The sequence below is a fragment of the Hypomesus transpacificus genome, unplaced genomic scaffold (genome assembly GCF_021917145.1).
Source record: "Hypomesus transpacificus isolate Combined female unplaced genomic scaffold, fHypTra1 scaffold_94, whole genome shotgun sequence".
NCBI lineage: Eukaryota > Metazoa > Chordata > Actinopteri > Osmeriformes > Osmeridae > Hypomesus > Hypomesus transpacificus.
The window spans coordinates 416,343-431,564 of NW_025814043.1; the positions used below are offsets into that span (position 1 = coordinate 416,343).

At 41.2% G+C, this 15,222-nt stretch overlaps 1 protein-coding gene across 2 annotated transcripts in view; it reads right to left on the reverse strand.

Moving 5' to 3' along the window:
• Positions 1 to 397: 397 nt before the first annotated feature.
• Positions 398 to 15,222, reverse strand: part of sms (spermine synthase) — a 135,825-nt gene continuing 121,000 nt past the window's right edge. For both annotated transcript variants that reach the window (XM_047018165.1, XM_047018166.1), the window contains 5 exons: positions 14,737 to 14,826; positions 10,479 to 10,593; positions 10,014 to 10,093; positions 1,755 to 1,870; positions 398 to 1,511 (listed from right to left, as the gene is read on the reverse strand). In XM_047018165.1, coding sequence (XP_046874121.1) covers positions 1,481 to 1,511; positions 1,755 to 1,870; positions 10,014 to 10,093; positions 10,479 to 10,593; positions 14,737 to 14,826 — 432 coding nt within the window. In that variant the 3' untranslated portion in view covers positions 398 to 1,480. The remainder of the gene's footprint in view (positions 1,512 to 1,754; positions 1,871 to 10,013; positions 10,094 to 10,478; positions 10,594 to 14,736; positions 14,827 to 15,222) is intronic.

The window sequence follows — 15,222 nt, forward strand, 5'->3', positions numbered from 1 at the left end:
ACCAACTCCATTTGGGAGGGGAGAACTCCCTCACATGGTACAACCACAGAGGCTCTGGTACAACCCATGCAGAGGCTGCGATGTCAGAATGCGGAACGTGTGTAGCCCATTTTAATACGCTACTACTGACTGTGTTTTCTTCGTTCTGAGTTGTATGTTAGAAATGTCGCAATAACTTACTTGTGGCCGTTGCGGATCACTATGGGAGCAGTGTCTCCCAGAATTTGTTTTACCCAAATGTTGACAGGTATGGTAATCTCACTGCAAACCTTTGATAAAACACGAGAGCCCTGTAAATCTAGAACTTAAAAATATTAGTTGTGGTGCTCCTTAATATTTGGTGGGTGTTCCGAAATTTTTGCTGGTGCTCCTAGCTTTTTAAAGTTGGGAGGACCAGTGCCACCAATAAAAAAAAAGGTTTATTTCAAGCCCTGGTATTTTAGCTTCTAGACTAGTTTACACTTGTAAATCCCCTAATTAAAAACGGAAACATACAAATTTGTGGTTTTTGTTCCAGTCGTGTATCATTGCTTTGTTGACACCGACACACACTGACTTCTTCCAAGAGAAACAACATTCTACTCGCTCTTCTTCAGGATTTCAGTACTTTTACCACAGAATGGACCTAACGTACATACTTGCACTTTACACTTTTGCCATGAGTGATGAAAACAAACTACAAGAACATGGTCTTCCCAAAAAGATTCTGCAGTTCCCTTTTAATAACTTGTCACTACTAAACAAAATGTAATTTTTACTAACGGGATAAAACTGCCTTTGGTGAAATAATACCAAATAAATTAAAACATAAAGCACCACAACAATTATTGAAGGCTTGAATGTGCATTGTGTATAAGCATGCTACACAAAATAAAAACGTAACTCTCCCAGTACATGGACTCCAAACATTTGTAGAAAACTGATCATGTAAAAATAAGATCCAGTAGGAGGCGCTACATAATACAAACAACAACCACACAGATGTTGTTCAAGCAAGAAACTGAAACAGAGAATGACCCTTTTCCCTTTTATAATGAAGTGTGATACTTCAGCCTCATCGGGTAGGTTGACACTCCACATCCTTGATAGCACAAGCTTGAAAACAAAGAATGAAATGCACAAGCATCCATCTGATTTAACTATATCACACAACCCAAAACCATACTAAATGTAATACTTATTGCATAAATGAAAGGAACAGTCAAAGAGGGTCTGGTTGAAAGCACAATAAAGACAGAGTCATCCAGGGGTTCTCCGAGTCAGCTACATGCAAACAATAACCCTACATAAAATATCAGGACAAACGATAGCACAATCTTGTTTAGACATGAAACAATAAAAACAAACATTTAAAAAGGGTTAAAGACACAGAACCAGTAATATATGGAGCAATGGTAAAACAGTGTTGTCTTTCCCTGTTGGTACTACAGTACGAATTCTTCACCTTCCATCAGGGTTGGGTCAAATAGGAAAGACGCCTTTATTTCTTCCAAATTGTGTAGAAAACCCACCTACACATGCTTGTTGAGGAGTGTAAGCTGCCACTTTATGTATGCATATAATAACAAAAATTACATTTTTGATATAGTTCTGTCCTACATGGATGTCAATTTAAGCTTTGACTATGGAGACAGTGGAATTGTAGTGTTCATTTTGTATCATAGGTGCACAAATACCCTTTTTCCAATATATCTTGTAAAGCCAGCTAGGTACTGATTAAATTGATTGTGTGTGAGCGTCATTTGGAAGGATACAGTTCCATGTAGGATGGCACACATACTACATCCTTGGAGAAGTTTACTGGAAATGACAGCCTTCCCAGTTGCTCCTCGTAAAGACTCAGAGCTTCAGTCAGGTTTGCACAGTTACCCTTGGGGCACAAACAAACAATTAAAGAGCGTGTTATAAATGTTCTACACACAGATAAGAAGCTGAAATACACATGGGACAAATGTGACTATCAACCTGTATTTAGTGATCTAAACTTAGTATTGTATTGAATGTTACATTAAAATCACTGCACACTTCACATTTATAGTTGTGCAGCCTTGTTGTGTGGATAACCATTGCATTTCTTTGCACTAGGCGGCACAATTTTGCAAAATGATGGTCTATTACATTAACATTTATTCATTTAGCAGACGCTTTTATCCAAAGTGACTTCCAAGAGAGAGCTTTACAAAAGTGCATAGGTCAATGATTATAAAAAACAAGATTGCGGGTAACCACAGCATGAAGCATATATTGTGAAAAGCAAATAAGTGCCAATAGAAAGAAACATAAGAGCAAGTAGTTAAACAAATTACAAATGAAACAACATGAACCTCAAACAACATGAACCTCAAACCTAAACAACATTTTTTTGCATCTTCCCCAATATATGTAGCTATTTATCTATAGGCATCTACCGTAGTAAGGAAAATGGTAAATTCTGTATTGTTATTTAGAAGTGAATTCACTTTTACAAACGATATTCATATGCTTTCAAAGGGGCTGGCTAGCGAACAGAACGACAAATTAAGTGGATATAGCCTACTTTCAGAATAGATCAGTGAATTTTGTTTTGTGTTCACTGATGTCAAAACTGCCTGCACATTGCAAATGTACAAGCACTGTATGGTGAATTAGGCCTACAAGTATGACAATTGGCTCAACCATTGTGCATCTAATGACTTCTGTAATGAACTAAATGTTTAGATGTTTGTGGTGGTACGACAATTTAACAGAAACAATATAGTAAATTATTATCAACATAACATAAGCTATTTATAACGTAGGAAACAGCAGACAAATGAAGTCTACATAATCATTTGCATGAATGTAGGCTACAACAGCATTGGCAATTTGGCAAGAATAGATTCGGAGGTTGAACAAGTACTTAAGAGATTACAGAGAATTTCAATTGTGATCTGAGAAATATAGGTACCAAAACCACTGAGATGAATGTCATCACCGCAGGCACGTGCCCTATCTATAATTCCAGGAATCTGTGGTAAAATAAGACTTACCCCCTAATCCCATAGAGAAATTGATTTTGAGCTGGTGCATGTCAGACGTTGTTAACTGTCAGTATGGAAATTGCTATTCAAACACTACCATCTGAAAACTGGAAAATATGCCCCCAAAAACAAATACACTTGAAATGTATTTTTGTAAAACTGGCTAATAACAAGTTTACTGAAAGCAATTATTGTCAGTAACGTCCTTGTCTGAAGACTCATGTGAGCGGCCGTCCACGCTGTAAGAAGGGAATGGCGCATTCACATTGTAAGCTTTTCTAATACCCCTCTATATCAGCCTCTCTCAATCCTGGTCATTGATCCTGGTCCTTGGGCCTTCTGTAGCCCTGCATGTTTTAGATGTGTATCTGCTCAAAATGACTGGGTTGTCAAAACCCATAGTTGGAAGCAAGATACCACAAATGAATGTGTTCTTTGTGCACCTCCCTCCACCTGTCACTGAAGGTCAGTCACTGTGTTGCTAGCCAACCTTCACTAAGGGGATTGTTTGAATGCACCTGAATAGATTTAGTTTTTCTTTATGTATATTTGAGACCACATATTCGTAGATGTAGGCCTACGTGTCTATATGGAAACAGATTATCAGGTCAATCGGATTAAATGAGCAAAAACGAGGCACATTCTTTCACTTTATACTGTATGTAACTTAAATTCAAAGATGTTTCAACCACCTATTTTTCAATTGTTATGCCTGGGATATATGTTTTGGATAATAAAGATGAAGTTACCAAAAACATCCTGCTATAAAACTTGCACACACAGACACAAACTCAATCAATCAATCAAACTTTATTTATATAGTGCATTTCATACCAGGATGCAAAACAATGCGCTTCACAGAGGGGAAAGGGTAGGGGGGGGATAGAAAACACAAAAAAACTGTGTACCCAGTTGGGCCAATATAGGAAACTGTAAAAATTCTTCCCTAGTCTCTCTGAAATGAATTCCTCGCTTTATAGTATCCTGTAGATGTTGTGGCAGCCCCAGACAGCCCAATCAGTCTCAGCACTGTGGACAGTGGCCAAGGCTGCCTTCAAAGCCAGTTTGGGGCGCTGTCTTTAAAAATAAATCCCTGACTTCCTGCTCAGCAAACAAGCTGCACGGCTGCATCTCGTATGGAAATCAGTGGCCTTGGCCACAAAAGCTGAGCCAACTGGGCTCAGAGGCAGAGGGTAAAAGCTTGAGATGAGGCAAGAGATTGGCACCAACACCAATATCACAAAGCGATTACGTAATCGAAAACATCCAGGGGCCGCACGTTTGGTTGTGAGTGGCCGACCCGGGTGGATCTAGGCTCCTCTGAAGATTATTTTGTTTCCAATGAGCGCACACACAGCTTTACTCCACTTTGTGGCTGAAATGTGTTGACGCAGCAGTGCCCCAGCAAATATATGCACAAAATCACTTCATTTCATGTTGTGTTACGTTAATCAATCTGCATATTGATAGTGAAAATTATTTTCTTAATTTTTCTCACATTCAAAAATGCACTGTCCCTTTAATCAAAATCAAATAACTAGGTAAACAAACATGGAACAGGCAGACAACTCCATGTGTCTGCCCTGAGTCAATGTAGCCTGGCTCTGCCCTCCTACGTACTTCCGCTCAATTTGGATTTTGCTTTTGTACTTGGTCTGGGAGCTCGGCTCTGAAGTCGGTTTCCAGAAACAAATTTTTTGTAGGTCCAATCAGCGAACAGAGGGAGTGGTTGAGAACGATGACGTTAATGTTGTGCACTTGTTTGAGTAGTTCAGTAATGGCGGCGGAGAAAAATGCGAGCGATACTATTCTGCGGTTGTGGCAACGCTGCCGAATATAGGTTAAAGCCGGAGCAAGAACATTCCTTGCTGAGTTTTGTTGGTGGCCATGATGTTGTGGCCCTCCTCCCCACGGGGTTCGGGAAAAGTTTGATTTTCCAGCTACGGCAGCTAGCTCCGTTACAGTAGTGGTGAAGGAGTTGGCTAAGGCGAACGCTTGCGATTGGTTATGGCAAATCAGAGTGGCTCTGGGCGGATCCAATAGTTTTAAACTTCACAGAGGACCCGCCTTCAAGGAAGTTAACGTTTGTCAATGGAGAGATCCCAGACCCTCTGTACAAATTAAATGTACGAGGGTCTGGTTAGGACCAGGCTAGTGTCAATGCACCATTGATGTAATTTTTTAAAATCTCATTTCAACCCCATATAAAAAAATATGATCCAAAACGACATTACACAAGCATAGGGTACACATATTTTTTAAATAGCTATCAAATTATTTAGCAAATTGGGCAATTTACTTGCAAAATGTTCACATTTTTGGCGGTCCAATCAGCGAACAGAAGGACTGGCTGAGAACGATGACGTTGATGTTGCGCCTTAGTTTGAGTTAAAATTCAGTAATTGCGGCTGAGAAAAGGTGCGAGCGAAGCCATTCGGTCTGTTGTGGCAACGCTGCCGAATATCCAGAAGTTAGAGCCGGAGCAAGAATAATCTTTGCTGAGTTTTGTTGGTGGCAATGATGCTATGGCCTTCCTCCCCAAGGGGTTTGGGAAAAGTTTGATTTTCCAGCTACCTCCGTTAGTGGTGAAGGAGTTGGCTAAGGCAAATGCTAGCGATTGGTTATGCCAGATCCAGAGTTTAAACGTCACCAGAGTACCCGCCTTCAAGGACGTTAACGCTTGTCAATGGAGCGATTCCAGACTCTCTGTACAAAGGAAATGTACGAGAGTCTTGTTAGGACCAGGCTAGTTGATTGGGTTCAGGTCAAAGCTTTGTGCAGGCTACGGAAGGTCTTCCATACCAAACTTGACGAACCATTTCTATGTAGACTTTGCTTTCTGCATGGCTGCATTATCATGCATTTACTGTAGTATTAAAAAGCTCATATATTATCTCCAGAACATTTATAGACGACAGACATATATTGCAGATTTCTTCATTGGTTTAAATAAATTACTTAAATATCTGGATTCAGAGTGAAATGTAAAACACGTAAAAAGAATTACATTAGATGGTTTGGGGAAGACAAATTTGAGATGACCCAAAATGCATTGCATGTTAAATTTGAATAAATTATATTGGGAAATACGTTTCTCCACAGGCCAATTTAAAGCCCACAGTACATACAACACTTTTCCGTAAAACTCCTCCCGACACATCAATAACTAAGTCCATCTACTCTGTGGCCTGGAAAATATAAAATGCCAGCTCTGAATCAGGAAGTAGTTTGTGGTATCTAACAGCTATCCTTGCTACAAATCATGCACACATTTTCCCGTTAGAGCCTCCTCCACATGTCAGGTTTTAGGTAGGCTAACTTAAGCCTGATTAATACTTCAATGTCAAACGAATCTGCGTAGGGTAAGCGGAAAGCAATGAACAATCATACCCAAACTTAAATTAATAACTAAGTTTTGGGCCTTTTCTACAACATCAAAGCCGACTTCAGTGCTGTTGTAGAGGGTAATTGTATTGGATAGTTGTATTTGTGCCATCATAAGTTGAAACTGATGCATAGTACCCAGAATGCATAAATTTACACTTGAGTTTAAATTTAAAAAAAATTTTTTACCATCAGGTCAGTACATAATGAAAAGTGATCCTAAATCGTCCTCAATGTATTTCCTCCATAAGGCGATAAACTTGAAAAGTGAATAACTACCGTGTTGTTGGGCAGTGGCATACACCGGGTAGCCAAAAGGTTAAGCAAGTAGGCTTGAAAATGGACTGTTATTGGTCTTAATCTCACTGCCTAGCAACTGTGCTGAATTACAAATTAATGAAAAAAATACAAATGATAAATTAAAGGCAAAATTACAATTAATGAAGCTAGCCAGAAGGGTAGGCAATGTTGTTGAGAAGCACTTTTTGTCATATTTGCCGAAAGTAACTTCACGTCTTGATAGCAACCAATATATCTAAAGGTTTGTCGGTAATATGAATCCATCTAACAAACCAATTCCGAACTAGTGTTGTCACAGTACCAAAGTTTCAGTAGTCGGTACCAATGCCAGTGAAATTTGACACAAAACTAAAATAGGTTACATCTTTTGACAGTAACCTACAATATCTAAGGATGTTTTTATGACAACAACAGAACATTAACGATCACAATGCATGTAGGCTTAAAGGCAAACATGTGTGGACTAAGTGAAGACATTAAGCAAACTCAGAAGATGACTTGGAGATCATTTGTAGAGAACATCATTTGTAAGAAGTGGATTCAACATGTTTCATGGGAATTTTGGTCGCACTACAAGCACATAACGTACATGTAGCCTATCCCAAACCCCAACACACAAACTTTGGCAAACTATGTCATCTAAAAGCCTCTGTGAAAATGTGTTAACCCTGTTGTGCCCTCTTCTTTCGTATGCCCCAGTATTAGGTATTGCATTTGCATTACATGAACGGTGATGTTTGCAAATTGGTTTCTGGTAATTGACAATCTTCTCATTGTCATCTGCCTCACACCCAAATTATTTTAATTTGTGGCTCTTCCACTTTTCTTGTCAACAACTTTTAGTGGATCCCCTGCAGCATTAGCTGCTTGTCTCCATGCCGGCGTCTTATGATTGTCCGGTGTTGCCAATTTAACGACTGTCATTAGATGTAGCAACTTTTCAGAGCCACCAGTGACTTCTGGTGAGATTTATTTGACAACATTGTGCTTGTCAGCGTCCAACTAGGTACTACCGTAACTTCAAAAGTTCTGGTATAGTAAAAAATAAATAAAAGAAGTATGAGTAGACTTGTACCCGAGTAAAGGTTTTTGTGACAACACTATTCCCAACACATTGATTTATAATAGCTAGTGATTGTGTGGTTGAGAAAAAAAGACAGAGCGCTTTGGAAGAGAGGAGAGTGTTATCTGCCTCCAAGTGATTTATGATATCAGACAAGCTGTGTATGCCAACAACAAAGTTGAACAAATACAAGTTTCATGTCATAAGAGTAAAACTTTTTCAAACTGGATTTTATATTAAATAAAAATAATTTCAATTTATAATGTGGCACAATTTGTGCCACAAATTTGCAAATTCAAAACTATTACATTTAGATTGAACTTGAGCTGGGACTAATGTCGCTCCTTACTGTCACCCAGAACATATCTGAAGAACCTGTGTGGCTTTTACTATAGACAAAATGTGTATTGTGAGATGCTTCCTGATGGATGTTTTACCTAAAATAAACCCACTCCAAAATATTTGAGAAAGAAAAATATACATCATGCCAGGAGCATTGCTAGACATAAAGCTCTACTGGGGCACAGGCCCCTCATTACGCAATCTAATGTGCAACACAATGAACTATAGAAACTTCCCTTGCTTAACCCACTTTAAGTACAGTTCAGGGACATTAGTTTGATGCAGCTTTGGCAGGGACATCAATAGTTAGTGCGAGAGCGCGGTGATTCTTATTAAGTTCTCTCACAACATACGACCAAAACTTTGCATTTCTCTGTGAGTCCACCTTTAAACCATTCTCTGTTCTTATTTACTCTGACAGTTAGATCAACATAGTTACAACATAATTACTGCAATTCATTATGGGTCTGATACGGTGGCCCTGAAGTGCAAAAAACACAGCCACTAATATATGGAGCTAAAACAGTGACAGTAAACTGATGTATTACAAATAGAAATTGGCATTTAAACAAAAAGTATTGGCACAGAAACATTTTCAACTAAAGAAAAAAGAAAATCTCACAATACTATTATTTTATTTTGATAATTTTATTCATTATGATGGGTTTTTCCATTTCAATCTTTACACATTTTCTTGATTTCATTTTTTTTTTTTCAATTACAGGTTTTTTTACGCTGTCAGGATTTTTGCAATGTCACTGCTTTTTCGGTTTCAACTTTCTGGTTTTCAGTTTCAACTTTCTGGTTTTAAGTTTCAACTTTCTGTCACTGTTTTGGCGTAGAGGGGAGGGAGTGACTGTGCGCCCCCCTTCACCAAGAGTCCATCATCCTCAGTGCAGCTTGCTTCCACAAGTTCACCTGCACCCACCAAATCTCAAGTAAGTCTGTTTACTTCGTCGTCTGAGGATGACGGACTCAGGTGGAGGGGCGCACTCCCTCCCCTCAAGCCCCTCCCCTCTATGCCAAAACAGTGAAACTGAAAACCAGAAAGTTGAAACTGAAAACCAGTGACTTTGTAAAAATCCTGACCGCGTAATAAAAACTTGAAATCAAGAAAATGTGTTAAGATTGATATTGAAAAACCCATCATGATGCATACAAATATCAAAATAAAATAATAGTATTGGGAGATTTTTTTTCTTCAGTTGAAAATTTTTCAGTGCCAATACTTGTTGTTTCAATGCCAATTTCTATTTTTAATACCTCAGTTTACTGTTACTGTTTTAGCTCCATAGTAATACGAGTAAACCCCCCAAATGAAAACACTCCCATCAAATACGAGTAAACTCCCCCCAAATAGGATGACTTGCTCACCCCCCCCGAATACAAAGACACGCTCCCCCAAATGGGAAACAAAATTACACTAACTCCAAATGGAAAGGGTAAATACAACACTTGGATGCACAGTAACTAACAGGAAATGAGAAAATGCTATAATGACAGAGTTACATGCACCAGGACAGTTGTTTGGCTATCAAAGCATGTGGCAAGTACTTATGCAAAAGTATAAATTGCGTGTTAAACGTAAAAATCGATAGCCAAACAACTATCCTGGTCCACGTAACTCATTATCATGAAATTACTCGTATTAGTGGGTGTGTTTTGCACCTCAGGGCTACCATAGTCTGAGGTAGCAAACTAACATCAAACATCCTTATCGTTCCACAACAGAGATTTGCTGTTGGTAAATCATTTTAATTTCATGTCTGTTGACTCATTTTCCTATTGAACTTCATTGGAAAATGTGCCAGGAGAAACAACTGCTCTAGTGATCCACACCTACAAGGCTCAGTAGTAGTGTAATGTTATGAGTCTGTTTGTTACCTCAAACCCTTGATGACTTGTTATGTTTTCTACTTTCTCACCTGTGTGAAATACTTTCCACTGGGTCGCATTACTTTTATGGAGAGATCCAGGATCAGACGGAGGAATTCCCATGTAGAGTCTGAGACAGGGAGAAAGATTGTTACCACACGGCATAGTGTCAGAATGTTTCAAGTTACGCTTTTGTTCCTTACGAACAGCAGGTTAACTCTTTGAACATAAATTACACAACTTGAGGAAAGGAGCTGTGTCATTTGGAAACCTTGCCTGGTTTCAGTCTGACATGAATGATGTCTGTGTTACAAACTTTTATCACACAGAGTTTTGTAATGTACACATCATGTCAAGACTCTCAATTGCAGACCCTCCTTGTGCAAGACAATTCTAATGTTAATAAACAACAAGGATATAACACCACATTGAATTGCAATTAATTTACCAGTTTTGTTATGCATGAGATTAAAAAAAAATGGAACCGTTTTTTTTTTTACTACATCCTCACTTACCTTCCTCTGGAGCTGTAGAGATGGGAACTGCTGTAAGGTCATTGATGACATAATCAAATGTTCTACCTTCCTCCACATATTTCTTTAACACAGGAACACAGTCCTCCACTAAGATCTGAAGCAAAACAGAGTACAGAGATATTATGGTGCCAGTTGTACACACCGTTTGCTAGTTGTGTGATGGTTGACAAATTACGATAACGTTCTAAATGTATTGATTTCCAATTTTGACAGAGAGGTAGAGAGAGAAGGGAGCAAAAAAAGAGATGGGAGAATTCATTCTGTCTATAACGTTGGTTATGGAGATAGCTCCAGTTCTATGAGTGGAGCGGAGCCCCATGAGGCTCCTATTGGTTTACCCCTCTACGTTCACGTAGCCAATCACTGAAAGCCAAATGTATCCACTGTCAAGTGCCATAAGGGGGCATTAGACTACCGTTAATTCTCCCAAAACTAACGTAAAATAGCCCGAGGGGTGGAGACAGGAGGGACGATCCCCATATGCAAATGGGAGGCACGCATCCAAAAAGTACAAGTGTAAGGGAACAAACAGGTAGCATAGAAAGCGACCACACACTCACAATCCTGCATGTTTCTCAGCGACCCATGCGACAGCAAATGCAAGCTAAAACAACACCACAACAGCACTCCGCAGCACTTAGTCATACCCCAAGTCAGCCATAGCGACATCATACACCCCCCCCCCCCTTTTCACGCAGCGCAGAGGACAGAGTGAGCGAAGGAAGAGGACGCAACATACAGAAGGTAATAGCGAACATATGGTTAAGGTGACGACCGAGACACCCCTTCAGATTTCTGCTATACCTACACCGCGTCACAAAGGGCGGTTACAGACGTAGCCACCCCTCTAGTAGAATGAGTCTGAATGCCAAGTGGCACGGGACAACCCATTACTTCACAAAGCTGTGGCGATAGCGTCGCATAGGCAGTGTGAAAGCTGCTGGGTGAAGAGAAGTCTTCTGACCTTAGGTCCCCTATAGCAGACAAACAACTGAGGTGATGACCGGACAGATGCCATGCAATTCAAGTAACGTGAGAGAGCGTACTGGGCACTGCTTGTGCAGTCGTTCTACCTCTAGGTCCTTAAAAGGTGGGGGAAGAACTCTTTCACTTCATAACTTTGTGCCTGAAGCATCCGATTGAGTACTTTAGGCACAAAGGCAGGGTTGGGGCGTAGTACCACCCTTGTCTGATCGCCTGAGATGATCAGACAGTTTCCATGCGTGTATAAGGCGCACAAGTCGCTCACACGCTTCACCGTCATCAGGACTCGTCTTGAGAGAGACCAGATGCAGAGACCAAACGCAAGGAGGCATTAGCGATCGTTTAAAATGGGGGCCTGCACAGGACCAGCTGGAAGCAGACGCCCTTGTGAGGTGGTCTAAATCTGCAAGCAGAAACCACAAAATGCTTAATCAAAGGGTGGGTGAACAGAGTAGATCTAGCAAAACCCTCGTAACATGCAGAGACGTTTGCCGCACAAGTAGCGATTGTAGAAAAAGCAGGAAAGTCTCTACAAGATGGGGTCGATTCCCTGGCCGTTACACCATTGTGAGAAGGCCTGCCAGCACGCGGTGTACCCTCTTGTGGTGGATTGCGTGGGGGGTCCCTGAATGGTCTGAATAACTGCATCAGAGAGACCTCTGCATCCCTTTCAGTAACCAAGTCATGAGTGGGGCTCCCGATTTCCTGGGAGAGCGCATCCTGGAGAGGAGGAAATGGCAGAGGGCCCTTCACAGCCAAGGACATCCCCTGGGGCCAGTTGCATTAACTTAGTTTAAGACTAGTCTTAGCCTTAGACTGTCTTACATTGTCAGGGTAGACTAGTCTAACTAAGCCTGTCTGTTGCATAAATAGTAAGACTGACTTAATTTGAGGTAAAAAAGTTACCACCTCTCCCCCTGGCTAAACCTTGCGGTAAGGGAGTTGCTATACCAACGATCTGTTAGTGGGCTACGTCATTATTTTAGCATAATTTAATACAAAAGGAATTAAGTGTGTTATTTGTAACTGCACAAAATGTTGACTGGGTTCTGCTTTTCCGCAGAATAAAATGTTTTATTGAACGAGTGAGTAGATGAAAACATAACTCACTTTATTGACGCTAGCACCAGCCATCTGCATTGGAGTTGTTGATAAATGGAAGTAGCGTTGGGGTTAAATTAAGAACCTTAAAAACGCATACACTATTTGTTAATAAGAGAACTTTTTCAAAATTGTATTCCTCCAACAGATATAGGTTTTCATCAGGTTTAAATGTATCAATCTTTGGCGTTAAGTGTCGCTATTTTGACCGCCATCTTTTCTTTTTTCGCGAAGTGTCTTATTTTACCCATTATGCGAAGCGCAACAGGCTATGTAAGTCAGTCTTACGTTAGTCCCTGATCTTATAGCTTTATGCAACAGGTAAATTGAAGTGTTTATGGCAAGTCAGACTTAAAGTTGCATTTAAGTCTAAGGCTAGGTCTATTTTTATGCAACTGGTCCCTGGAAACCACGGGGTGCCCGGTCGCTTGGGAGCCATCAAGATCAGCGAGAGAGCCTCTGACGTCACCCGACCCATCAAAGGGAGGGTGGCTAGCAGCGGAGAGAAGATGTACAGAAGAACCCCCTGTGCAAGGGCTGTGTGCGAAGGAACTGACTCCCAAAGGCGGGTCAAAGGACAAAAGCATTGTCTTTTTCAGAAAGAGTAGCATGGAGGGCTGAGCCTCTCTTTTAATGCTTTATTGTACAATTCAACAACAGAACAAACAGTGGTGGGGACCGAAGGCTTTTTCCGCTCTCTCCTGTACACCCACATCATGTGTACCCAGCATGAACTGCCAGAGAGGCATTGGGTGGAGGGCAGATTAGTTTTCTTCGCCGAAGCCCAGGCACAAAATCTCAGCACCAGATAAGTAGCTAGGGCTGGTTGCAGTAGGGGAATGCTTTCCATGATCAATGTGGTGTACTCCTCAGCCCGTGTGAATGGCAGTAATGCTCCCACTGGTGCGTGGGTGGAGAAGGGGTGCATCCCACAAACCCTCCATATAGTCCCGTTGCTTGGGCATGGAGGGGACAAAAGGTTTAGAAGCCTTATTTTTTGCGTGGGGCCCCCAGGACCACGGTTCATATTCCTCTGCTGGAAGGGGACCCAGGACTGGAGCGCCCACAATAATGGCGGCGTCAAGGACAATCTGAGGGAGATCTCTCCACAAAGTCACTGGGGAGGCAAAAGGTTTTTCAGTCGAGAGCTCGCTGTCTTTGTCCAAGGGGTGGGCAGGACAAGGAATGAGGAAGGTTGGGTGAGAAGGAAGCGGCGTCCGCTGGAGGGGCTTGGCCAGTCTGCCCTAGGTCTGCCTCCAAAGGTCCTCTGCATCATCATCTGCGGCTGAACTCTCTCCTTCAGAGACCATTGCAGAGACAACAGCTTCGAGTGGCTCCTTGTCATAGAACAATCTAACGGTACTGTGTAGATTTGAACATAGTCAAAATGGCGGTTTCAATAAAATGTATTTAGTTTGCACAAACTTAAGAATGAACAGAGTACTCCGGACCCGTCATAGCGAAAGACATGCAGATGTAGCCTACAGGTCGTTCGAGAGAGTGGTGAAGAACTATCACACATGCATTGCCTTATATAAACTTCAGATAAAATGGCATTCTATAAGGTCAGTCAATCAATGTAGCAAAATCTGTGATCGGCTAACTCAACTCAGTGATAGTTTGAAACAATAAATCTCCATACCAATTGTCTCACTGTTCTTTGATGTGACATCTCTCCTCAAACCAGTAGATAATAAAGCCCTAGGAGTTGGCCAGCCAAATGGTCAACTGTCCTTTGTGTAGTCATCTTCAAACAATACTTAGTAGTTAGTAGGGTAATACATGACCTGGGCCGAGACACACAAAGCATAATTTGTGGCATCTATAATTCAGGTCGTGGCAGCGGCTGTGAGCCATGAGAACAGCTTTCGACGGTGAAGGATGAGACAACATTTCTTGGTGAGTGGTAGCGGGTTTCTCTTGGGGGTGAAGAATCTCGTAGTGGCTTCAGATATTGGCAACCCATGCTGAAATGAAACAATGTAGCCTATTGTGGTGAAATGAACGGCGGGCTGACGCTCCCTTATATAGGGGGCACCTGACGGAGGATACATTTAGGCCTTCAGTTATTGGTGAACGTAGAGGGGTAACCCAATAGGAGCAGAGCCCCTATGGGGTGGAACTCCACAACATAAAACCTCTTCATTCTCACCTGGTAAGAATCTCCTTTTAAGTTGTCCAAGACACTTCCACAAGTCTTCCTCATGTGTGTTCTGCAACCATCAATTACCATCTGGTCGATGTGCACGCACTGTCAAGGTTCTAACAAATGAAGCACTGTCAAGTTCCAGGAATGGTTTCTGATTACAAGCCGATCAAAAGGACTCATAGGGACTGCATACCGATTTTAACTGAACCTGCATGTGTCTCTGTATAGAGTTTCTACATTAATACACAGTTTGTGGTACAAGAGTGGTACACGAGTGGGCAGGTCATTGCTATGACCACAGCCCTGTGCATTATTGCACACTTTGTTTTGCCTGCCATCACGACACAATTTCCCCTTAGGGATGAATAAAGTACCTACACCTACCCTACTTGTTTGAGGACATATGACTTTTATGTAAATGCATACTGTAGTCAGAACACTTCCCCCATTGATGACAGGACAGGCAGAAAGTCCCCTGATCACTGATGT